Raw genomic sequence first — 27,557 nt, 5'->3', positions numbered from 1 at the left:
AAAAGCAACAGGAGGACAAACAAGATGCTTCAGCCTGCTTTGATGGCAGATGCAAGGAAATCATCCGAGCATACCAGCTTAGATAACAGCAAGATGTGACTTCCTGAACTGTTACCATCAGCAATAACATGGATGTGCAAAAGAAAGATTATAGTGTTTCTTTTAACAATCTGTATTCTGAAAACATTTTAAAACACCCTTTATACACCTAGCAGCTATTGCTGAGAGAGGGACATATGGATATGGTGGCACTAAAAGATTCATTGTATTATTTGTTATTGCAAAAAACAAAACATAAGCATTCAAATACAGTCCGGCACATACAATGTCAGGCACGCTGAATCTCGACCCCAGCCAAAAATATCTCTTTATAGGAATATCAAGACGTTTTATATAAAAAAAACAACCCTTAAGCCATAAAACATCATAAAATGTTCTTAAATATCTGAAAAGGGGTAACTGTTTTCATTGCTTAATTGAAAGCCAACCTTATAGACAGTAATGATATGGTTTATATTTATGAAATTAAGACAACAAATAGACAAATACTCTGTTCCTCACTGATAGCTAAGATTAAGGAGCATGTTCAAGTTCAAGTGTGTAAGTGTGTAAGTGTTTGCGTGTGCACGCTCAGGGAGCTCGCCGGTCCCTCTTGGAGAGGAGGTAGCACTGGATGGTACGTAGACGGTCTTTGGCTGGCCCGAATTCTGGCTGGAGTTTTAGAGTCGACTCATACCATTGCATGGCCTTCTCAAATTCCTCCTGTGAAGATATCATTGAAGTATTTATTAAATACGGTCATCATTTAACATCAATAAAATAATTCATAATGATGTGTCTTTTTAAAAAAAACACTAACCATTGCTATATAGACATTTGCCAGAGTAAAATGATTAACAACAAAGTGAGGAGCAATTTCCACTGCCATGCGCGCCACAGTCAGGGCGTCCTCCCATAGTCTCGCATTTTGGAAGATGTTGGCAAGGCTGATGAGAGGCACATCCTAGCAGAACAGGAATACAAGTTTGAATACAAGTTTGGAAAGTTTTTTTTTCATTCTTCACTTACTACAGTACCACAGAGCACACTAAACTATTATATAATTGCCATGGACCAATGATAGTTCAAAGTTTTTACCAGTCGGAGCAAAGCTTTTTGGAATGTTTGCTTTTGAAAACTCCCGAAACAAACCCCAAATTAACGTTTTAGCCAGATTTTGCTCAAAATGACGTCAAACCAGTTCATTCTTCAATTTCACTTGAAGTATGTCAGGGCCTTAATAGTAAGAGAATGAGCAGAACCTTCATGTGGTGGGGAGCGTAGTTCAGAGCCTGGCGGAGGCAATCGATGGCTCTTTTTCCCTGGCCTTTCACCCTCCAGTACAATGCTGCCATGCTGGACAGAACCCAGGACGTCTGATTCTAATGGATATACAAACAAACAGATCATGAAATATAAGAAAATCTATCACCCTTTTCATTAATACATTTTCCATTGAGTTGTTCTCAGGTAGAAATGCAAACAGAAGGTTTTTGCACACTGTCCTAGTATACAAAGGCCAATTTTTATCTGATTAAATATTATACATGATGGATGAAACCAAGCTACAATCAAATGATCTATACTACTGTTCAAAAGATTGGGGTGAGTAAGATTTTCAAAACTTACAGTGAAGATATTTATAATGTTACATCTATTCATCAAATAATCCTGAACAAAAATATAAAAAATAGGCAGCACAAATGTTTTCAGCATTTTTAGACAAAATCAGCATATTAGAATGATTTGTGAAAATGTTTGTGACTGAAGACATGATTTTACTGTATTTTTGAAAAGGAAAAAAAAAAACATTTTACTAAACTCAAACGTTTGAACAGCAGTGTAAGTCTGCCATTAGTTCGACTTTGCAACGAAAAATTTCAGACTAAAGCATTTGCATGACATTATATATATATATATATATATATATATATAAAATCCATTTAAAGGTAACTTTTAATGTGTGACTGCACGTGTAGTTACATTCCCACAGTAGACAACACTGTCATACCTTTTCCAACACCTTAGCAATACGTGTTCCCACTTGTTCAAAAGACAGTGAGGGAAATTTATCTTTTCCCAGATTCTGCAACACCTATGATGGAAGAATGAGATTGAGCCAAGACAACCATCAACAAACATCAGAAGCTTTCATAATGGTCAGTCACAGATGTAAATGGGAGGGGGGAAAGCACCTCTCTGAGCTGACTCTCTCCAGTATAGTGAATGCCTCCGCGGTTGGCCACCCCACTCAGGTGGTCCAGAGTGTGCATACTGGCAGGGAGGTTGGCATTACACACCGGCTCCACCGCAGGTTCCTGAAGTGGAGTGGCAAAGTCTATATGCTCTGTGATACTGTGAGGAGTTTGGAATCATATGTTAGTGGAAAACAGCCAACTATGAAAGCATCCCAATTGTATTTTAAGTGTAAAGAAGGACACTAGGAATGATATCCTACTCTATGTTCTTGGCAGACACAGCCAGCCAGGTACTAGCCACAGTTGTGAGGTCCACACGACGTGTGCGCTGACATTCCTCAGGACCGGGCCAACCCAGACTGCTGTAGTCCTTCCATCGCTCTGTAAACACAAAACTTTTTTGTCGTCACAATGGCTTTTGCAGCTACAGTAATCACCAGTGTTGGGCAAGCTACTTGGAAAATGTAGTGAGCTAAGCTACCAGTTACTCTACAGTAAATTAAGCTTCACTACACTGAAGCCAACACCCCGGGAAATGTAGCAAGCTAAGCTACAGCAACTTGAAAAAAGTAGTTTACTACATCTTAGCTACTTTTTATTTATTTAATTTTATATTGAACCACCTTCATTCCAATCAATGCTATTTCAGTGATCAATAAAAGTCAAGCATAAAGACACACATTTTTTTTAGTTATTCAAAAACTGTTCCGAAATCAATTCGGCAACAAAAACATGTGATCCATAATATTAACAAAACCAGGGGCCTATTGCACAAAACTAGGATAAGGGATTAAGCTGGGATATCTTGATGATCTTGTCATTTTTATGCAAAATTTAGTACACAGCTGTCATGTAAACATACCCTGAAGGCAAACTCATACCAAGAACGATAACGATAATGAAAGATAACTGTATTAGCGGGTAAATTGAGCCAGGATCACCAAAATATCCCGGCTTAATCCCTTATCCTAGTATTGTGCAATAGGCCCCTGGTGTCGAGAGAGAGAGAGAGTGTGTGTGTGTGTGTGTATGTTCATCTGTATGTGTATGATATGCATACACAACTGTGTGATTGCATTTATGCTCGATTTAGACTTGGGCACTTTTGCAGGACAAACGTAATTTAAAACTCAAATTGTACAAAAAAAAGTCCAGCCCAGAAAGTAATTAAGACCTGCTTCTTACATAGCAAAAAACAAAACATGTAGCGTGTGTGTGTGTGTGTGTGTGTGTGTGTGTGTGTGTGTGTGTGTGTGTGTGTGTGTGTGTGTGTGTGTGTGTGTGTGTGTGTGTGTGTGTGTGTGTGTGTGTGTGTGTGATCTATCTTCCACACACATGAAACAAGTTTCATTCATTCATATCAAGAGGTGGCCAGGCTGGACCCCGATACTTTTAACAAGAGGTGTTTATTCAAGAGACACAATAGATTTTAAAACGTTGCAGTTTCTCTTTTGTCACCACGCGGACGATGCGCGTGCAACAGCGCATTGAGCGCTAGAGAAAAAAACGTCAACTAGTAGATAGTGCGAATGTGCACGCGCCTATCCCGTCTTTACGCGCTCACTACTTTGAAAGGCTCGCGCGCATCTGTGCGCGTCTGCGCGAGGCAGAAAGGAACGTAGAAAGTGAAGTATATCTGCGTTCTTATCAGCTGTGTTTCCAATTTGAGCTTGATCCTCAGAAATGCTTGGGAAAATGTAACGTTAGCTTGTGTGGACGCTACCACACTACTTGATCAACAGAAGAGCTTCGCTACTGAAAAGCTATTTGATTGAGAAAACAGTGACGCTACTGAAAAATGCAGTTAAGCTAGTAGCGTCACTACTTGTAGCGACGCTACTGCCAAACACTGGTAATCCCCTCTGTCTGTGTCGAATAAAGCTGAACGAAATCAAATATTAGATGCAAATGTTAAACATAAAAGAATAGAAATGTTGCATTGGAATCTAACTGAAATACAATAAAAAGTTGAAGTACTAAAATGATTAAATAATTAAAAAAATTAAATAAACAGAAATAATATAGAATTATTAAAAAACAAAACAAATTAGCAATGTTGCCTTGGCAACTAAGTGAAATAAAATTGAAGTGGAAGTAATAAAAATAAAAACAGAAATAAAAATAAAGTAAAGCTAAACTAAAATATTAAAAACTAAACTAATAAAACTATTTTAAAAAGACAAAATACAATTACTTAACTAAAAATAAAAATAATTATATCAAATATAATCTATATTATTCAAAATATGACTAAATATCTAAATAATACTAAAATAACAAAGCATGTCCTAAAGGAAGGCAGTTCATTCTCAGCACCTGAGGGTCCAGGCGAGGGGATTGTGGGCCCACTGATCTCAAGGATGGAATTGCTCGATGTTGAATCACTTTGACGAGCCTCTCCATCTCCCACCCAACCCTCTGAGGTATCGGTTTTGGGCTTTTTCACACGTTTCACTTGGAATGTTATCTGAAGGGATAGAATAGAACCGGAGAGAGTCAAATTCACTTCGATAATGAATGCCAAACGTTCCTAAACTTTTCAACAGAAAGACATACCCATTCAGCTCCCTCGTCATCTTCACAATTGCCGAAGCAGGGTCCTCCCCCTCTCGCCCCCATGACCCTGTCGTTTTTCAGTACGCGGATGCCCCGTAGGTCCCCTGTCTTCCCGTTCATGTCCAGAGCCCCCTCAAATGCTCCAATCAATTCTTCTCTAAGACGCCAATCCTGTTCCTCTTCCTCCACCCCCTCAGCCTTTTGCCCTTCTCGGCCCCTCTCCTGCCCACTCGCCTCCCCTGAGCCGTTACTGTCCACCACCACCTCTGCACAACACAACAGTAAAAGTAAAGAGGAAAGAACACTGTATTAGAATCAAGAGTTAAGCAGAAGTCCTTGTTCAGATGATTTAATTCATTTATTCCAATGTGTACTGACATCAGCAATGTGATAATGGCTGTTTGAAATGAAATGCTACAGTATGCCTTGTAACCTGCCACTGCCAGCTATTGTTTAAAAATAGTAAGTGAAACAGCATGAAATATTAAACAGTATAAAATATGCAGCCATAAATCTTTAAAATAGTAGTGTGCTATACTGCTGTATCACATGACCTCACTAGACCGCATGTTTAATTTAGCAATGACAGGACCGCATTTAAATTGGCCATAAGGCTTGGGGAAACTGGTTGTATTACTCAATTATTACACTGAGCTGAATGTTTGCATTTTCTGTGCGTATTATTGCAGAAATATACAATCTGTTGGTTTTTTTTTGAAAATCACATCACATTTAAATATTTTAATGTACTGATAGTCCCCGGTTTCTAGATTTTATTAATCAAAATGAGTTTGGATTCGGGAAAGACATAAAAATCACAGATTTAGTATGCTTAATATGTCAGTTCCTTTACAGAGCCAGTCTAAAGACACCTAAGAAGCAGTCACATTTATTTATTTTAAAGTTTAGTGAACCAATTCCATGCATTTTAACAGGAATTCACAAGACTGGTAATTTCATGCAAGAGAAAAATATTTCCATAGACTTGAAAAGAAAGCTGCCTGGTTAAAAAAAAATACTTTTGTGTGAGTTTTGCTTCTTACATCATTACACTATTGACAATAGACCTATTTAACCCCAATAATTAGCACACACAAAATTCACACCTTAATGAGGTCACATTCTGTCTGACAAAAATTAAAACTCTCAGTGGAGACATACAGTCCAAAAGACCACAGTGAATATCTGGGATTAGAAGTGTAATTTAAACCTGGAAAGAGAGATTTAGGATTTTGAACAATGTCAAAAAGAAATGCTATAACAAAAATGAATAAGAGATATTTAAGATGAAGTCACTAAAGCAATAAATACACTTGTGTCAATGAATGCACTTAAATTGTTATGCTAATAACATAATTTGCTTCTATAATTTTGCTAGTGGTCTCAACTGCTGGATGGAGTCCACTGCATGTTATGTGATCATCAAACACAAAGAAAGAAACCCAATAAGCTCCATTATTAATCTTACTTTCAAAGAGGAGAGAGTCTTCTAAGGGCATGGCAGTGTCCCAGGCCTCCTGCCTGCCGCTGCTGCCTGAGTCCCAGTCCTCCAACTCAGAGTCTTCATCCGCTTCACAGCCAGAGCCAGCTACAAACAAACAAACAAACACACACACACACACACACACACACACACACACACACACACACACACACACACACACACACACACACACACACACACACACAGCTTAACTTGCATTCAAATCAATATTACTGCATTATTTATATTTTTAAAAACAAAACGTAGATAAACAGGCCACTTGGACACATTCATAATTTGAACTGCTTTATAAGCGAGTGTGTTCGTTCAGAAGGGGTTGCCATATTAATCCCTAAATCAATAGTTCCCCCCAAAAAGAAGAGGACAATGAGTTCATTTTTGTCTGCAGAGCGCAGTGGCATCTAAATAAAGCCTGTGCTATTTTCAGTGCCCTGAATTATTGAGGACACGATTTCGCTATTTCAAAGTCTCTCTCGCTCAGAAGAGTGCCAGGGGAGAGAGAGCTGAGCTACAGAAGGGGAGCAGTGCAGGATGCTGAGGAGAAGAGAAAAGGGGAGCAGGAGAGAGGGAATGGAGCAAACCCAGAATAGAAGATGCAACGGTAAAGAGTCTAAAATTGGCTCAAAGATTACAGTGCCTGGGCTATAAAAAGTGCGCCAAGTGCTCTGCAGCTGAGGTTGCAACACCAGGGAGAAGGAAGGAGTAAGTGATGGAGGGAGGTTTAGTGGGATAGCTGTCCAGGGGGAAAACTCTTGGTTTAGTGTTGGGAGGGTCCTATGGGTTCACATAAGATGCTACTTACATGGACAGGCCTGGTGCTGGAGATTGTAAAGAAAGGGGTAAAACTGGAGACAGCGCATTAGAGGCAGGCTGGCACGACACTGGGGACAGTGAACAGTGAGAGTCAGGGTCCGACGAAACACTGCCAGAGCGCCAGTCAGGTTTCCCTGAGAAAGGTGAACGTTGACCAGACTTAATAGTGTGTGAGGCTGGTGTAAAAGAGAGAGAAAGGGGGAAAAAGTCCGTTATGTCACATAATAATCCTTTTTTCTTTGATTAATAAAGCTTTTGGTGGGGGCATCTACTGAAAGAGTCAAAAGAAAGAAAATATACAGCTCTGGAAAAAAATTATGAGACCACTTAACATTGAGAAATCCATGTTAAGTGGTCTCTTAATTTTTTTCAGAGCTGTAATCCACATTTCTTCTATTAATAAATACATAATACACTATAATACATAATACTAATTTACACTAGGACTGATAATGTTAGTGCAGTTGATTCCAAAGAAAATTGTGACAAAAATGCCCTCTGATCTTTATCTAAATACAATTCAAGTTTGAAGTGCCACCTGCCTGTTTTTCCAAATACACAGTAAGCTAACAATCAACGCCTCTCGGGAAACTATTTTAATCATGCAAGTACAGCTCCTATCTCTATGAATAAGAAAACATCAAATTCGCCAAAGATCACCAAGTTTACGATTCAATTTCATATTTGAAATCACAAATAACAATATCTGATATATAAATGTTGTTTCTTAAAGGTGCTTTAGAATGAAAAATTGAATTAACCTTGCCATGGTGAAATAATAAGATTTCAGTACATGGACATCAGATACTGTGAGTCTCAAACACCATTTCCTCCTCCTTCATATGTAAATCTTGTTTGTGAAAAACACCACAATTGTTTGTAAATTTCAACATAACGCCACATGTGACGCAAACGCTGGGATCCTTAATATGTACGCCTCCAACGTTTGCATGTCAGCCAATGTTCATTGTCAGGTGGAACTGTGTAGTGCGCAGCCGTTGGGAGTTCAGCAGATAAACAAACGGCAGATCCTGGACACAAATGTCATGTTCCAGGCTGTGCAGGGGATGTGAGGACTTTTCATAGCCTTCCCACAGATAAACAATGTCAACAGTCATGGTTGATGTTTATTTAAAATTGGATACCGCAACAAAGTTTGTTCAAAGTTGTAATTCATAGTTGTTCGTTTGCTCGGCCCATTTCACCACGGAGAGTTTTTCTAACCTGGGGCAATATAGCAAGATTTGCTCAGCGTCTGATACTGAAGAAAGGCAGATTCCAACCGTATTCCTGCAAGCAGTAAGCAGTGATTTTATCCACTTCTTGACTGTCAAACCCATTTCTGATTAAATTGAAAGTTTGTAAGACAACATGTAGTAAGACAACATTACGATAATATCCCCTGTGTTGTCTAGATCTAACGTAAGATGCTAAAGTAACAATTGGAAACTCCAAGTAGCACACATAACAGTTTGTCAAATGACAAAGGTTAATATCATTTCCTGCCAGTGATGTCAAAATAGTAGATACGCATGTCGATCCCTTTTGACGGATAGAAATCTAAATTAGCCTAAAAAATTTCATCATTAACACAACTCAAAAGCTAACTACGTTTACTACTACTACTGTTTAGTTTCTTACAGATCGCTCAGTCGATCTGTGTAGCTAACATCTTCACCATCTAAGTTGAAACGATAGTCATTTGACAAGGTTTCTAGTCAATTTGTTAAATAAATATACATTTTTGAGAACTAAAGGATGTTTATTTTGCAGGGGGTGAGTAGTAAACATCACATTGGCTATTTTCAGTGGCTTCTACATTACTTTGTTTGGCTAAGTAAATCGACTTTTAAATGTCCTGTTCTTTGCGATCCCATCTTTCAAATTGGGATCTGCTGGCTGGCGTTTTCAATTGTTTTCAATGACAGTGCCACGTTTTTAGAACGCCTGGAGCGCAACGAGGCGCTGAGCGAGTATTTCACGCTCAAGCGCTGAGCGCTCTGCGTTTTTAACTGGTCGCCGAGAGTTGAAGAATGTTCAACTTTGAGTAAAACGCAGCGCTCATCACTGTCACTCTTCACCCAGCTGTTCAATCATAGTGGAGGAGGAGCGGGACAAAACCAACACAGACGAACTGCCACATTCTGCGTGTTGTCATCAGATGAAAACAAGCAATAATAACGGAGCAAAATGATTTAAAACAAAAGCCAGCGCAAATACTTTACATTGGATCTGCAGTTTTATATAGAATCAATACAGAAACAAGCTACCTGTGAAATTAGTAAGACTTCCGCGGACTTTCTGTATCATAACAAGCAAAGAGTCTCAACTGAAGAAAAAAAAAAACACTGCCTGCCAAAACGCTCTCAAGCGCTCACAGCGAGGCGTTTTCAGCTGAGTGCCTAGTGCTTTCTGTTGGCTAAAAACGCTTTAGTGGACACACGGCCTTAGTGTGTAATGTTGCTGTTAGAGCATAAATAATACCTGTAAAATTATAAAGATCAATGCCAAGCGAAATATTTTTTTGCTTACAGAAGTTCCCTTTCAAAGCCTACAGCGAACGCCCGGTTTGGACTACACCCCTGCACTTCCTTCAGGAATGACGTCACTAGAACCGTTTGTTGACTAACCCTCCGCCCACAAGTACACGCAAAAAAGGGGGCGTGGTTTTGTTGCTCTCCCACGTGGAGAAGAGCACACATTGAGCGCGTGCATCTCCCTGTTATGGTAAGAGGCGGGACCTTTCCAGGCAACATGCGATATGCTGCTGTCCAATCACAACACGGGAACCGCCGGCACAATCAGAACTCGTTACGTGTTTCTGAAGGAGGGACTTCATAGAACAAGGAAATCCTAAGGCCGTTTTCAGGACAGAGAAAACTGCGGTGTACAGATAAGTAAATTGTGTGAAAAATACTGTGTTTTTTTACACACGAAACATGAACTAATGTTATATTGCACACTGTAAACATAATCAAAGCTTCAAAAACACATGAAAAACGGGACCTTTAAATCAATACTCTTCTGTCAAACTGTAAAGTTACTGTACAAACAACATACGCGCTACCCAGTTCAGTTCGTGATTGAAAGTTAAGAAGCTATCATTGTGAAATAATTGCATGAGAGATGGTATAATGTTTGATGTGTTAGTTGTCATTGAGCAGCAGTGCAATGAAATGGAGCCGAACTCTGCATTAATATTCACAACTCTTCCAAATAAGGCAAAAACAGAGCATTACATCATAGGGACAATTTTCTAGGGTTGTAAATGGACCTGTAAAACTGTATCTGGACAATTTTTTACCTTAAATAAGCCACATACCCTCTATTTAGATATCAGATAACAATTTAAAATAGTGTTTTAAATCATTCTAGGGCACCTTCAAGATCAAATTACGTTGGTCCAGCCAATGCACGTGCCAAGTTTCTATGGGAATCAGAGCTTCTAACACCAGGTGAAGTGACGCAATATTTAGACGGCAAGACGTATTCCTCTTGTCTGGCTATCACCAGACCAAGCTCAATTTAAAATTGAACATTACTCTGTATTTTCTACTGCACAAGAGGCGTGATAAATGAGCATTATTTGAATGACTGTGTGCAATTGGTTAGTCCTTCATCCAATCAGACCACAAGAGGTGTGATCAACAGGCAATGACCCATCATTTCTCTATCATCAAGTTAAACCTGCCAATAATGTGCCAGGCGGATAAGCCAGTCTGTGATTGGTTCCCGCAAAAGTGTAACAGAAGCAGTAGAAATTAATGTACGGGTTTCCAGACTGAGTGGCAGGGCGAAATCAAATCGCCGGCAGATCAGGCTGGGTTTACCCAGTCTAATATACCTCCTTAATGCATTTTGCAATTTCCTCCATTCATTGTGATATGAGTGAACTGTAAATCTAGTCTTTGGTGACATGTAAAAAAAAAGATAACCAACAAGCTGTCTACACTGCAATTTAGTTATGTAATCGCTTACAGTGTAAAGTGGGTGGTTGAAGTCATAAAGTCTGCACTATAGAAGGTGTGGTGTTGTTCAACGTTCGCCATTGTAGATAAGTGTCAGTACATACCTCCGAGCGGTTGATCTGCAGGGCCTGTTGCAGCAGATCATGGGCCTCGTCATGCAGGCCGTAGTGCAGCAGCAGGTTGGCAGTGTTGACCAGAGGCATGTCTCTGTGCTGAGGAGGGGCAGAATGGAGTGCCTGGCGCAGACACACTAAAGCTTGTGTGCCATTTCCCTTAGCACGCCAGAAAAGACCTGCCTCATTCTGTATCATCCACAGTGGCGCACTCATCTGAAAGAAAAAGACTTTCCATTTGATCTTCTTTAATGCACTTTCTTTACATTCAGATTTTTATTTAAAAGATGCTGCGCAGACAAAATCTGATGTTATACAACAACCATTATAAGCAACTAACAATTTCTAAGACGTGAATCCAATCCAAAATGAAACACCTGTCATTATTTACTCTCCTATATTAGATTCCAATATTTTTTCAGTGAAACTCACACAATTTTATTTTGGAAAGAATCTTCACATTGAAATATTCTCTAACAAGAAAGTGACTATGTGCTGTCCAGCTCCTAAAAGGGCAATTTAGCACTATAAAAGCAACATTGCGCAAACTTATACACTATATATACTTGTACATATACTTATACATACCATATACAATACAGTTCAAAAGTTTGGGTCAATACGTTTTGTTTTACATTTATATTTACATTTACATTTATGCATTTGGCAGACGCTTTTATCCAAAGCGACTTACATTGCATTTTAAGGTACACATTTTACATTTTTGTCAGTTCTTGCTTTCCCTGGGAATCGAACCCATGACCTTGGCGTTGCTAGCGCCATGCTCTACAGTTTGAGCTACAGAAAAGAAGGTTTTGTTTTAATACTTTTATTCAGCAAGGTTTCATTAAAGTGATCAAAAGTGTCAGTAATTACTTTTTATTTCAAATAAATCCTGTTCTTTAAAAATGTCTTTTAATCAGAGAAAAACAAGTATCACTGTTTTCACAAAAATATTAAGCAGATCTATTTTCAACTCATAATAATAAAAATAATAATGAATGTTTCTTAAGCAGACAATCATCATATTAGAATGATTTCAGAAGGATCATGTGACACTGAAGACTGGAGTAAGGATGCTGAAAATTCAGCTTTGCCATTACAGGAACAAATTACATTTTAATATTCATTTTAAAAGAGATTATCAGTGAACAATGTCTTAAATTTGGGTTTGTTCCTCACGCAAATCAGTTCCTCACGCAAATCACTATTTTTTTTATCTTCAGCGACACAGTTTTATAGCGATATTTGTCCTTTTCTGAGCTTAACAGTCCATAGTAACTATGAAAAGACATCAGGGTATATTGCTGGTATTACTTTTTAAATTGATTGATTTTCCAGTTCAATATGTACAGCTCCACACTGCCCACTCTTACACAGTTTGACCAATTAATTTAACAAAACATTTTCAAATCTTAAATTTACAGTTGGGAGTAATTTGGCCAGCAATTATCTACACAAAGAAAATTGTGCAACTGCTTATGCACTCGACATGAGCCAAATGCAACCTTGATGCTTTACCTTGTCCAGACCCTGAGCAATCAGTGCTCCCGTTTGCTCCAAACTCCTCCCACCACTTCGCTTCAGCAGCACCTGCTCAAAACACCCACACAAAATGACTCACCTGAGAAAACACAAAACTCCTACATACCAAATAACTCCCACTGCTTCGTCTACCAGCACAAATATCTCAGGTAAACTAAGGGTGTGGTACAGAACTTTTTTTTAGACGGAAAGTGTTGGCAGCTGGCTCATACCTCTGCAGCATGTGAGTCAGGCAGCTCCTTCTCTAAGGCCCAGGAAAGAGAGTCCAGCGGATCTCTAGCGGTTACAAGACTTTTAAAGCTGCAGTCTGGCATCTTTGCTGATGGTGGAGGACTTTTGCTTTCCAAGAGCATATTCAGAGTCCTGGTAACATGACACCAATAACAAGCGCATTGATTAATACAATCCAGATATTATAATAAAATACACTAGATTCCAGTTTCCAGCCAAAATTATCAATCTTTCTGCCCTTAAAAAAATCATCATAAATTGTTACATCTTGAAAGGTTATGCTACTATACATCCTGTCTGTGATCTTGTGGTTTATCCTCATGAAAAGTAACATAAGAGTTTGTGTACACTTCTGCATGTCTTACTTAAAGTTGCGGGACTCAGGGGGCAGGAAATAGGTGGGAAGTAGGTGCACAGGGGGGATTGTGGGGAATCGTTGTGCACAGTCTGACCTCCTGGGCCACAGCACCGTCTGACTCTCCTGTTCACACACAACAACCAGAGAGAATGTGACCTCTACTGTAAGATATACAGGATAGATTTATCTTTCAGATTATGCTTGCATAATTAAGATATTAACAATAGACAATTATTGGAATTAGAAAACTTTATTATGCTAGCCGGACTCAGCCCCGCCCACAGCATTTGAGCTCAGGCAGTACGGTCTGGACTTAATCCATGGAGAAGTAAGCATGCCTGAACAGAAACTGTTCGGACCAATCAAATTGTCAGGGCGGGCTTTAGACGATGATGGATAGATGATAAACAGTAACATAATCATCCATGTCATTAAAGGTGCTTAGGTTGAATTTGTTTAAATCCTAAATGGAGAACTTCGTATATGCATTCACCTTCACTATTTCTCTCAGAAATGATCATGTAGGTAAGTACTCTGTGTATCCTTAAAAATTTTTTTTTACATCACCGGCAGAGGCCAATCCAGCATGCGTGCAGACAGGGTTGCCAAGTTTTTACACCAAAACCCACCAACTAATAGCCCAAAACAATAAAACAATAGCTTCTTTGGGGTGTTCTCTGGGGAAAAATGGCATTTGGGGGGCAAAATTTGTGTTATTTTGGCAAGGTTGCCTGCTAAAATTCACATTCCTGGATCTATATATCACATAATTGAGGTCACTTCAACCCGCGGACATGAAAACAACCCCCGGGAAAGCCGCAGACTTGGCAACAAAGTGCAGTTGAGTTCTGTTGACATTTGACAACTAACGTTATGCGTCGCTCCGTTGCTCTGATTAGTTGTAGGTCTATCCAGTTGAGGTCTTTCCTGGTTTGGTTGAAACATTCCTCATAATTACAGCCCAATGGAGCAGTATCAGACTCACATTCTGACTAGAATTGAGTATGACGACATGAGGCTAATATTTTACTACTGAGGCAGCCTCAATTTTGAGTTTGACAAAGAATTTTCTCATGCCATTGTAATTATCAGGTGACACTCTGAAACTGAAAGCTCTCCTGAGCTCTCTGAAAGTTCAAGAAGTTTTTTTATAAGTCAGAATAAACCCCCCCTCCCCAAAATACACAACAACACTCTCTTACGTCAGTGGAGGTGATCTCCTTGTCCCAGTGGGCTGCAGGTACCCGTCCTAAGGATACAGTGTAGGACTGCTGAGGACTGTGACTTTCATTCACACTCAGCTCGGACACCAGAGCAACACTATTGGCAATTGACACCTCCTCACCAAACTACAAACACACACACACACACACACACACACACACACAAACATGTCAGAGAAAAAAGGAGACTGATATCTATAGCAATATCACACTAGCAGGAGTGCTGTTACACTGAATATCAACAACATTATTGCGTGAGAAACTGAAACTGCTTTAGAAATAAGTTTGTTTCAGCTAATCAGACAGCTTTGATGTGATGTTCAAAGGAACACACCACCATTTTTAGAAAGAGGGCTTATTCAACTTCTTTCCTACATTTAGATATGTGGGCAAATGCATATTTGTCTCAGTGCATGCATTGTTTTAGTTAGGCAGGATTGCCGCTAGCTTAGCTTAGCATAATGAATAGAATCCTATGTTGCCAGCTAGCATGTCCCAAGGAAGTGATCCAAAAAACAAACAAAAAAAACACCTAATTACTTCTTGTGTCCTGCGTATTCACATAGAGTACAAGTAGGCTTTGTTTTAGATTAAGATTAGGCGATTTCCTAGGCAGATACTGACTTGTCACTATATTATGGGGAAGCACAGGCAAAGCACTGCTACTTGGGCGCAGAGATATCATGCAACACATTGCGATCGCTCAACAGCCGGAGGACGAGGATGAGAGCCGGGATATCTCTGCGCCCAAGTACCTGTGAAGCACTTTTATAATGTATTTGCATATAAACGTATCCTAGCAGTGTGTGGAAATAAAAATCAATCCATTCACAAACAAAAAATATTTAATCCTCAAAAAGTCTAAACACTCTCAAGAATTAAACCGTTTAAATTTTCTGAGCAAAATGATGTCATATTGCTCATGCTCCGCCCACAACCGCTGACAGTCTGAGCCTATTTCTGCCCAAAATCGAGGTGGGGTGAGCAGTAGCTCATTATAATTTAAAGAGATGTGCACCGAAACAGGTCGCTGTGAACAGAGTTGTTTTCAAGAAGGTAAAAAGGGTGTTGTTTTACACAAACATTGAGGAATTTTGACCAAAGTATGTTACAGACTTTACATGAAGACCCTAAAGCAGTGGTTTTCAAACTTTTTTTAAAGCGACCCTCTTTTTCTTTTTTTTTAGTTGTCACGACCCATATATAGGCATTTACATTCAAATGTGTCAAGCCAAGCATAACAATACTTGTATCCAATGGGCCATTTGACTTTATTCTCCATTAAACCACTAGATGGCACAAATTCAGCTCAGCACTTTTCCACACAACTTCTTTTGATCCTTGATGCGTTCGCAACGCAAAGTTGATTCTGCACTAATTTGATAGCTAGGCATATCTATGGGACGCTATTAACTGGTTAACTGTTAACCAATACGACTTTTGAAAGGGAGAAAAAAACAGGTAAGTCACGTATAAGTTGCATTTGATTGCATACATAACAATACCAGTAGGCTAAATAAAGCGAAATATTGTACTACAAACATAGATTATTTTAGTTCCCCTCACTCCACAACAAATCCTTCAAATTTAACGGCATTCAGAACAGAAGGCTATAACTATATAAAGTCAAAACGAAATAATTTAATGAGAAACTGAAAGTAACCAGCGTTAGACTCACGCAGCCTAACTCCCTCATTCGAGTCCGAATGTTTCCATATTGGTGATAAATTTAGATGCTAAACCATTATTTATTATAGGCTTTGGCTACTTAACTCGCGTCCCAATATTGATGGGAAAAATCATCCTCTTCACATGCGCAAAAATGTGCTTGAGAATTGCACTCCCGCGGGACTCGCAGAACCCAACGCATATAGAGTGCGGCGCGGGACTCGCAGAACCCAACGCATATAGAGTGCGGCGCGGGACTCGCGGAACCCAACGCATATAGAGTGCGGCGCGGGACTCGCGGAACCCAACGCATATAGAGTGCGGCGCGGGTCTAGATTTGATGGCTGAGTGCGGGCGGTAGATTTCGGGAGAATAAAACTATTTGCATGACTACATCAAAATAAAAAAATCTAAAAAGAAAACATCTATAAACCAATAAAATGTTATAAAATAAAATAAAAACAAATTACAGGTGGAGGCAGAGTATATTGCCGCGTTGTGCAATGTAACCAATATATTGTTAAACAAAGCCGATACAACAAATGTTTATTTCTAGAACGCAATGGCCAAACAGATTTATTTAAGAGAAAAATCCCTTCACCGCTCAAGAGTCTTTGTGCAGTGCTGAATTCTGTATGCTGACAAATCCCCTGATTATAACAAAGAAAGTTTAGACATTATAAAAAAAGATTCAGTCATTTTTATTGATAACAGAGCTTTGTGAGATCGCGTTGAACTGAGATGAGAGCTTTTTTGGAATTACGAGCGCATTTTGCGCGTATTCTGCCACGCCAAACCATGCAGAAAAAAAACTATTTATACTTGTATGCGGACAGGAGCGGGACAAAACATGAATGTTGCGAGGGTGTCTACTTGGAAACACCTCAGGAGCAGTGCTCATGCTGAATGGCACGAAGTGTTGGCTACTACTGGCTATTTAAACTGAGCTGTGTAACTTTTTATATATTAGGTTGGCTATTTTATTTTGATAATGAACTGGCTGCGATGTCAAGTTTGCAATGCCATCAGAGTTCGCATGTTGTGTGCGCGTGATCGAGGCGCCCGTGCGTAAGAGCAGAGGAAACAAATAAAATCTGTAATAGTCATACAGAAGAGAAGGACATTATTTAAAATAGCAAAAGTGTTTACTTACATTGTGCAATAAAATAGCCTAAAAGAAAACAAGATTTGCTTTCTGTCTTCTGGGTTTCCGTTCAGTGAACTTGTTTGGAGGAGCGTCGCGCCTCACGATAATGAACCAGTCAGCAGAAACTGTTACACATTTCTTTTTCTTTCTTTTTTTTGTTAATCTGTTAACTATTTAAGTCAATATAAATTTCATGTATTTATTACTTTTATATAGGCCTATAGAATGATTTTATGAAAAAAAAATATATTTAATTTTTTTTTATGTAAGGTAACTCCATTTTTCTTGTCCTGGCGACCCATTTTTTAAGTCTCGCAACCCACCCGAGGGTCGCGACCCAGGGTTTGAAAACCACTGCCCTAAAGAACCATTCCAACTTGTGAAAAACGGGCATCCGATGACACCTTTAACTGGTTCAATATTTAGTTTCAATATTAAAGTCTGTGTGAACCGGAAGATGCGACTTTTCAGAGTGAAACGGAATATTAAATTAGATAAATAGATGAATGGATGAAAATTAGATTAAAGGGTTACTTCAGCGATTAGCATATGGCTTTGTATCAGTAGAAACCCTGGAGTATATTCAAATGATTGTGCTTCCCCCCCTCATATCCCCCTGAGACAAGAGATTTATGCATTTTATTTCTGGAAAAATTCCTTCCATGACGCAAATATCGTCAATTTGCGCCATCGGAGGAATTGTTAGCCAGAGGCTAAAGACTACAGCCAGCAGAGGGAGCCATTTCCATATGTCTTCAACTCGCGCATGGGGGATGGGAGATCACACTCGCAGCTGCAGCCTCATAGCCTGACAAGCCAGACCCACATCAAGATGTTTGGTCTGGAAACTCACCATAGACAGGGCTCAATCCGAGGGGCGGGATAAACGGTTGTCTTTCAAACTCCCTCTGCACGCGATAGGATAGCGCTACACCAACCGGAGCAACGACGGTGAAGGGGAGCTCGCTGACTGATTAAACTTTCGCCGTATCCGGTCGGCTAAACTCCGAACACATCTTCCCTTTTTAAGAATGACTTCAGTGCCGCTCTTTGTTCTTTTCTCAGAGGAAAGCTTAACTCCAAGTCTTCCAGAGTCGCGGGCAGAGCTGATTCGAAAGACCGCAGCCGTTTGCCAGTTTCTGTGTTACTTGAAGCACGCAAACGCAACTCGGCCGTCCTCATTATGGCCCCGCCCGCCGACTCTATACACGATGTGATTGGGCCGTCCAGATTCTGAGGAATACAGCTCAGATAGGAATTGAGAGTTGCTAGACCACACTTGCGGGCAAATTAAATTTGCTGCCGCTAGGGTGCGTCTAGATTTCTAGGCTAGCAGCCTCAGGCATTCATGTTTAAACGGTGCGGCCAGCAGAGCAAAGAAAGTTTTTCAACTTCTCAAACTAATTCCTATGAAAGTTAAGCTTTCAAAAGACATAAACTAAAAACGCAGCAGACTGAACATGCGCTGTGAATCTATGCCATGGACGCGTTTACCTCAGCTCTCATCGCGAACTCATCCATGACTGTCAATATATCTGACTCCTGCAGCGTTTTGGACTGTGAGACTCCCTCAGCGGCTAAATGACGTTCAGTTTTTAATTATAGTGTCTTCTCTCTAACTGAACTGATATGATGAAAATGAACACGGTCGCAGTGGGAAAGTGATCAGTGATTCAGTAATCTAGTAGCGGTGGCTTTGCGAGTGGCCTCGTAGGGCAGCGAAGCATTCTGGGAATTGTTGTCTTTCATCTCCATGAGACAAAAATAAATATTTTCTCAGTCTAGAAAGCACTAAATTAAAAAATAATTTCACATTTCTACTACATTAATGACCCAGTTTAAATACAGATTCATCTTCCCAGCGCTGAAGTACTCTTTTAATTGATTGGATCTAGAAAAGTAGGCGTACTATTAATGTACTACCCAAGCTGTAAAATTGACATCATCAGAGAAGGAAGGCCAAGCCAGCAGGACAGATGATTTAATGTCAACTTTAAAAAAATGCACACAATAATTCAAACATTGTGGTTTCAGTCTCACCTGAATGTAGTGGACATTTTCAAACAATTCTCCACGGTGATACCGTACAGGCAAGTCAAAAGGGCAGTGCAGGGTGAACTTCTGCTGGCCCATATGACACATTTGGTGATTTCCTGAAACAAAACATCACACAGGCCTGTTATGCGCATTCACACAAACAACAAGGAAAGACAGTAAATGTGGCGGCAACAAGATCTGGCAGGCTTGCCAAACTTGTTTATCCAGTATATTGTACAACCTTATTTAGGACCTTACAGAAACTGTATAAATGGAATTGAAGAAATGCAGTCTAACCAAGTTGTGCTTCTTTAGCCATCTGGGTCTCGTGGATGATGTTTCGCAGGATTTGCTCCTCCTGAATGAGCTTGTGCTTGTCCAGCATCTCCTGCTGCCGCAGGTAATGATCGTGTTGCTTCTGGTACTCCTTCAGTTCATTCAGGGTGCGTTGCAAAGACCTGCAAAGAGTGAAAGAATATGCATGTTGACTTCGCACATGCACAGCATTTTTTGTGCACAAACTCAAATTAATTTGTGCCCCCTTCCTTGTCATCAACATGAGAAAAATTGCAAACTCACTGCAAATTTTTAAATCTAAATATTAACAAAATTCAGAAAGGTGGTCACTTTACTGTTTTTTTGTTTATCTGTTGTAACTACTTAAATATTACCAGAAACAGGAATAGTGTCAATATTTACATAAGTTATGTATTTAACATAATATTTACAGCACCATATGTTGTTCTTAGTATGTAAGAAAACTTCCACAGAAACAAATCAAACGTCATGCTTCATGTATGGTCAATCATACCTCTAGTGTGAAAATAATTCATACTATAAATTGAACATAATTTAATGCCCATTTTACAGGTTCCTTTTTTCCCAAAGGACTCTCTTCTTTAATGTTAAAAGTAGTCTCACCATGGCTTCATTTATTACAATTTTTAAAAACAGTAATATTGTAAAATATTATAATTTGATTAATTTAAATGTAATTTATTGCTGACTGTGTTAGCAAAGCTGAAATTTCAGCATCATTCCTCCAGTATTCAGTGTCACATTATTCTTCAGATATTATTCTAAAATGATTTAAGAAACAAGAAACATTTATCATTATCATCAGTGTTGAAAAGCACTTTTTTCAGGATTCTTCAAATACAAAGTACAACAAAAACAGGATTTATTTGAAACAAAAATCATTTGCAACATTATACATTTCTTTACTTTCACTTTTGATCAACTGAATGTGTTCTTGATAAATAAATGTTTTAACGATAGTGTATTTACATACTTTGTTATGATGCTTACTTTGCAACGCCAATAAAATAATTAGTATTAGCATTTATTTCATCAGACATTTACTTGTACATTTTACTTAAATTTATTGCATGCTATTGTGGGAGGAGCATTGGCACATTTAACTGGAATTTAAATTAAGATGGGTGTTTCTACCGCACACTGCAACTACAGGTAACTGAACTGAAATGTATGTAATTACAGTACCTCGCGAAAGTATTTGGCCCCCTTGAACTATGCAACCTTTTGCCACATTTCAGGCTTCAAACATAAAGATATAAAACTGTAATTTTTTGGGAAGAATCAACAACAAGTGGGACACAATCATGAAGTGGAATGAAATGTATTGAATATTTCAAACTTTTTTAACAAATCAAAAACTGGAAAATTGGGCGTGCAAAATTATTCGACCCCTTTCCTTTCAGTGCAGCAAACTCTCTCCAGAAGTTAAGTGAGGATCTCTGAATGATCCAATGTTGACCTAAATGACAAATGATGATAAATGTAATCAAGTCTCTGTATAAATGCACCTGCACTGTGATAGTCTCAGAGGTCCGTTTAAAGCGCAGAGAGCATCATGAAGAACAAGGAACACAACAGGCAGGCATGCATTTGGATACAAAAAGATTTCCCAAGCTTTAAACATCCCAAGGAGCACTGTGCAAGCGATAATATTGAAATGAAAGGAGTATTAGACCACTGCAAATCTACCAAGACCTGGCCGTCCCACTAAACTTTCAGCTCATACAAGGAGAAGACTGATCAGAGATGCAGCCAAGAGGCCCATGATCACTCTGGATGAACTGCAGAGATCTACAGCTGAGGTGGGAGACTCAATCAGTCGTATACTGCACAAATCTGGCCTTTATGGAAGAGTGGCAAGAAGAAAGCCATTTCTTAAAGCTATCCATAAAAAGTGTTGTTTAAAGTTTGCCACAAGCCACCTGGGAGACACACCAAACATGTGGAAGAAGGTGCTCTGGTAAGATGAAACCAAAATTGCGGTTTTTGGCCTTTTTGGCAACAATGCAAAACATTATGTTTGGCGTAAAAGCAACACAGCTCATCACCCTGAACACACCATCCCCACTGTCAAACATGGTGGTGGAAGCATCATGGTTTGGGCCTGCTTTTCTTCAGCAGGGACAGGGAAGATGGCTAAAATTGATGGGAAGATGGATGGAGCCAAATACAGGACCATTCTGGAAGAAAACCTGATGAAGTCTGCAAAAGACTGGGATGGAGATTTGTCTTCCAACAAGACAATAATCCAAAACATAAAGCAAAATCTACAATAGAATGGTTCAAAAATAAATATATCCAGGCGTTAGAATGTCCAAGTCAAAGTCCAGACCTGAATCCAATCGAGAATCTGTGGAAAGAGCTGAAAACTGCTGTTCACAAACGCTCTCCATCCAACCTCACTGAGCTCGAGCTGTTCTGCAAGGAGGAATGGGCAAAAATTTCAGTCTCTCAGTGTGCAAAATTGATAGAGACATACCCCAAGCGACTTACAGCTGTAATCGCAGCAAAAGGTGGCGCTACAAAGTATTAACTTAAGGGGGCCGAATAATTTTGCACGCCCAATTTTTCAGTTTTTGATTTGTTAAAAAAGTTTGAAATATCCAATAAATTTCTTTCCACTTCATGATTGTGTCCCACTTGTTGTTGATTCTTCACAAAAAAATTACAGTTTCGTTATGTCATATGTATGTGGCAAATGTGGCAAAAGGTCGCAAAGTTCAAGGGGGCTGAATATTTTCGCAAGGCACTGTATGTAGAAAATATTAAGCATGAACATATATCTGGGATTATTTGCAAAAACTGAATATACATTAAATATTACAATACATACAAGCCCATATCATTATATTGCACAAAATTGATAAAAATCCAAGGTTTAACACACATCATCTTGCTCAGAGTGAGAGTAAATGCTTGGAAATAAAGCTTGTCTCTCAATCTATACGCAACCACCGTTATGTCTCTGAATAAGTTGTAACGCGTGTATATTATTTCCTGATGTCTTTTTGTTGACCAACATCCACTTCAGACTCTTGGAAATCTTGGAAACTGTTAAAAAGATACAGATCAGCTTACATTCTATGGCTTTTTACTAGCATGACAGTTTGCATATTTTAAATAGTATTTGTATATAGTTGAGCATATTATTATAATTTAACCAATGTTTACGTCGATGGCTTTACTGCATCGAAAAGCATGCTGTTAATGAAAACACTGTTGAATCCTTTAGTTAGTGTAAAAATACTAATATAATAACACAACATAATTACATAACCACAGCGGAAAAACTGTACATGGCGAATTAAGTTGTGTGTATAAATCTGAATTTAGATTTCAGAAGAACCATTTTTACATTCGTAACATAAATGCTGAGGTGTCTTGTCTGTCAGCTGATCTTATATTAGCTAGTGGACTGAAGATGAATGCAACTGCAGGCGAAATATCCGGCTTTAAACAAATCATTATTTAAATGATTAGGAAGTTTGCGTTGTAAGAATATACAGGGAGACTTCAGATATAAAAACGCTGACTCATTAGGTAATGTTTGCTATTAAGTCAATAAACTCTGAAGGAATGCCAATATCGTGGCATGGTGGCTTCACTTTTTATGGCGTCATGAGCAATCTAGGCATTTATATATAGATCAGTGGTTTAAGACCTGCAGTACAACCCAGGGGCTCACGGATCCCCTGTTGAACAGCTCTGCAATGATCCAAAATGAACTCCTCATCATAAACAGAGTCTAGGGGAAATTATTAGCAGAAATATGGCATGAATGAAAGAGAAGCCACTCATTACCAGTAACAAGTCTGCTCCATATTCTGAAGGTTTTCCCTAATGAGAGTAATTGCACAGAAAGAGACAGTCAGTCACCACCGTCCATGAGAAAAGAAATGTTACCGGTGTTGAGCCTCAAGCCTCTGCTCCAGCTTCTGCTGACAGAGGACAGCATGTTTCCTCCTCAGGGCCTGTTCAAAGCCTGGCTGAGCCTGCAGGGCCTGCTCATAGCACAGCACTGAGTGATTATACTCCCCCAACATCTACCAGAGAGATGGGAGGAAGGGGAGAGATGCAAAAGGAACTGTCATTTGATACAAACAGGGAAATCAGATAATAAATGCAAAACTGGCATTTCCTGTCCAGCAGAAAGTGCGTGCACAGAGGATTACGAGGAAGGTCAAAACATTTTAACAATGTATTTTCAAGAAACCATCAATCTCTCTTCTTCACAGGGCTGCACTCACAGCATAAATGTTGCCCAGGGTGTAATGGCTGGTTAGCAGATCGGTGGTGAGATCCAAAGCCGCATGGGCGAGGATGGCTGCGTCAGCTGAGAAGTGTGCTCTGTGAAGGACGTTCGCCATATTGACGAGAGCAACGTCTTTGTGCTGCCTGCAAAAGAAGCGGAAATACATGCAAATTTATGCAAAACAGGATGACAACTTGTGCAGATCTTTGTGCAAGTGGTTGAGAGACTGATTTCACTGTTGATATGCTATGCATTTGATACATCTGCCATTTGTATCCATGTGTCATTTCCCATTACCTAGGAGAAAAATGGAGGGCACGGACCACACAGTCCACAGTTCGCTTGGGTTCATTCTTCATCCGCCAGTAGAAAGAGGCCAAGTTATAAAGCACCCATGAAGAGGAATTCTTAAAAAAAAATTAGAAAAGAAAGATGGTCATCATTAATCTTGAGGGATGGCATATTCAGATGACTTCTGCGGTTATCTGTGAGTCTTTAAGACTGCAATCATATAGGAAAAACTGATTCAGGGAAATTAGCTTCCACTAATACATTTCAATGACTTTTCCAGTTAATCATAAGTACATTTCACAAGATTTACATTTGTATTTCAGGTACCAATAAAGAATAAATGATTATTATTAATTAAGTCTTAAGTGTCTTAATTAATGTCTTAAAATAATAAATAATTCTTATTAATGTCTTTAATTAAGCAAATAGTAGACTGATAATTTTTTTAACACTACCAGTGTTGTTAAATTTGTTTAAATGTAAAAATAGGTAATGAGAGAATGCTATATTAAATATTAACCAAAACTGATTTAAATAAACAAAAACCTTAATACTGTCCATTAAAAGAGTTTTTAATATATTAAATATTTAATGATTGTGGTTGGAAGAGCAAATTTCTCCTTTCTAAATCGGTGGGTCACAAACAAAAACACACACACAAAAAAACATGTTTCACTGATGAAAGACACTTTAAAATAAGTGTGTGAATGCGATTGACTCTTCTGGCAGGCGCATTTTCAGTAAAGAGTGCCTGAGAAAAACTTGTCCTGATTCCTGCTACATGTCAGTGAAATTATTCTTACATTATATTCATAACTTTACAGAATAAAAAGTCTCTCACCTCAGAAGAAGTAACTTTCCAGTCCTGTCAGGCGTTATACTGTGCTTGTGGTGCACAATTTTCCAATGGTGCACTATAGATCATTTTATTATATAAAGAGCAATTTAAATTACAAGCATGCAATGGCGTACTTATGGAATGACCAAAAACTACCAATAAATTACCTAACTGTTATGTCAAATGTAAGTTGGGATTTGAATGCATGCTCATTCTATTCGTCAGGATCAGTGTCCATATCTTTTATTAACAGTTCATCTTAGTATTGAGCATTTACCATGGCAAATTACCTAACCTTAACCAAAAATACCACTTTACTTTCAATATTTTTGATGACTGTGGTGGCTTAATAACTTTACATACTTACTACTAACATAAACTACTTTTGGGCTGCTATTTAATAGTCTTACTTTATTATACTGTTGTTGTTGTTTTCAGTGTTAGTGATATTCTTACAATTTATGTGTCTGTTAAGTAAATCGGTATGGTACTCGTGTGTGTCAACCATTTTTGAGAAATAATGAGTTTAAATTCCTAAAAATCTGGGTCACAGCTTAATGACCAATGGGAAAATGTGAGTGCAATGGTGAAACCAGTTGTGAACCACTGCAATAAGAAAATATTAGCTTTGAGTCACAAAGGTGGCTTCCCTCATTGTCCATATTATGAAGAACAATCATATTACATTAGAGGAGACACAGATTTCTAGTCACATAAGACTTTTCCAGGCCTAGAAATCGTAACTGTAACATTTCAAGGATTTCTATGATTGTGGGAACCCATACGTTTATAAATCAAGCAAATCAACTTACTCTTAGTAGGGCCTGGTGTATCCGATGCCCAAGCTCATCCATACTCTGTCCCAGCTTAAGAGGCAGGGAGGTAAAGATAGGGTCATCCTTTGAAAGCAAGGGGGATGTTAGGTTTAACTTCTCTTGGACACCCTGAGAGGGAAAAATCAGAGAGACAAAGACAATGAGGGTACATGTGAGAGATTAAGTAATAAAATCTCGAGTAATAAAACACTCACCCTAAGATGCTGAAATGCATGAATGCTATAAGGGAGATCAAGAATTTTTGCGCAGTCAGGTTTTTCCAGGTCTGGAGGTAGAGGTGAAATTTGATCCAAAAAATCCTCCGGACTAGAAAACCACAACAACAATAAAAATGTAATGACATATATGATAACGACAACTGAAATGTTCATTAAATAAACAATTAAAAATAAATTAAAAAACATGAAGAAACACATTTCCTCCATAAGCAGACAATGCTTACTTTATGTCTTTGCTTTCCAGGGATATAAAAGTGCCATCATAGAGATCCAAGTCTCCCAGGGGAACTTTAGCCGTGACACAGTCAGCATCTTCTTTGTAATGCCGCTGCTCTAAACCAGTATCCCGGTCCTCGTTCTCTTCAATGTGAATCTTCTGAGCAACTAGTTGCTTCTGCAAAATGTATAATAACGCACTGTCAGACTAAGAGTTTAGGGAAGCGTATGTTAACTTAAGAGCGGTCTTCTTCAAGACACAGCACATTATAAAAGAGCCTTTTAGGTTATGTTGAACGTGAGGCTTAACATCACCTCTAACTTCTTGAGGTAGTTCACACGAGTCTCTTGTTGCATGAAAAGAACTAAATGGTGGGGATGTTTCAAGTTAAGAGGAGAGTCCACCTGAGAACGAAAACGCATGTGAAAGGCAAAGGCAAAATCAATGCACACACATGCTTAGAGCAAGAGTCACTATCTGATAGATATTAGGTCACATGTTAGATGACATCAAGAAGCCAAATCAGGCTGATGATTTGAAGAGTATTATTGAATCAGCACACAAGAGAGCGCTGTGATGTGATATGATAAGCAGCACACAACAGCTGTCAACACACGCATCTGCCTGACAGCTGTATAAAGCAGTGTTAGTGGGTAACAATCAGATCAGGAAGTGATTGTTGAGGTTTTCTCGTCTATCTTGTCTTGTAAACAAGATCTAGAGAAAGATGGAGTGACTGAACACGACACAGCCGCTTACCTGCTGTTGGATTTTGCCGTCCTCCGTCACCACCCAGTGCGTCGTGGCTCGAGCGGGCTCGGTCAACAGTACACAGATAAACACGAACGCCGGTCCTCGGACTGACGAGCTCCAAAAGCTTTTATTACTGGAATGATTGCCTATGCTATTGCTCTTGTCATCCGCCATCTTTCTACCGTTTGCCCATTCGACCCTAAAAGTTCGCGTCATTCACCTCAATCTACTTCCGGGGTATAGAGTGACCCCGCCCCCGCATGACCTAAAAATATTCACGATTATTAAATATCAAAACAATCGAATAAATATACCATGGCGCTTCTGTGTTTTAAACTACTGTATGCATACTATATTTTATTCTCTTTATTTAATCAGAGAACAATTACATTTTATAACGTACGTAAGACCAATAATAGAAAAGAGTAGTATCA

General features: G+C 39.0%; 1 protein-coding gene across 1 annotated transcript; it reads right to left on the bottom strand.

Moving 5' to 3' along the window:
- Positions 1 to 246: 246 nt before the first annotated feature.
- On the bottom strand, positions 247 to 27,354 carry ttc17 (tetratricopeptide repeat domain 17). Its single transcript, XM_067437441.1, has 25 exons — positions 27,130 to 27,354; positions 26,685 to 26,774; positions 26,378 to 26,547; positions 26,130 to 26,241; positions 25,912 to 26,043; positions 24,268 to 24,377; positions 23,966 to 24,113; positions 23,622 to 23,761; positions 19,698 to 19,858; positions 19,404 to 19,516; positions 14,528 to 14,674; positions 13,333 to 13,448; positions 12,949 to 13,099; positions 12,713 to 12,784; positions 11,183 to 11,407; positions 7,100 to 7,286; positions 6,262 to 6,381; positions 4,794 to 5,059; positions 4,554 to 4,704; positions 2,498 to 2,618; positions 2,235 to 2,394; positions 2,051 to 2,134; positions 1,302 to 1,421; positions 860 to 1,003; positions 247 to 762 (listed from the first exon to the last, which is right to left on the bottom strand). Exons 1-25 carry the CDS (start codon positions 27,337 to 27,339, stop codon positions 631 to 633), a joined length of 3,582 nt encoding a protein of 1,193 aa, XP_067293542.1. The 5' UTR covers positions 27,340 to 27,354; the 3' UTR covers positions 247 to 630.
- Between the last annotated feature and the right edge of the window lie 203 nt (positions 27,355 to 27,557).

Source organism: Pseudorasbora parva, chromosome 1 (assembly GCF_024679245.1).
Source record: "Pseudorasbora parva isolate DD20220531a chromosome 1, ASM2467924v1, whole genome shotgun sequence".
Classification (NCBI taxonomy): Eukaryota; Metazoa; Chordata; class Actinopteri; order Cypriniformes; family Gobionidae; genus Pseudorasbora; species Pseudorasbora parva.
The sequence above is the reverse complement of the archived record's forward strand: the minus strand, read 5'-3'. Positions and strand labels throughout refer to the sequence as shown.

Coding starts and splice junctions, on each gene's coding strand:
- ttc17 (XM_067437441.1), bottom strand. CDS start 27,339: ATGACGCGAACTTTTAGGGTCGAATGGGCAAACGGTAGAAAGATGGCG. Junction 11,408..12,712: donor TTGCTCAGGGTCTGGACAAG/GTAAAGCATCAA, acceptor TTTTTCTTTCAG/ATGAGTGCGCCACTGTGGAT. Junction 1,004..1,301: donor ACGCTCCCCACCACATGAAG/GTTCTGCTCATT, acceptor CTGTTCTGCTAG/GATGTGCCTCTCATCAGCCT.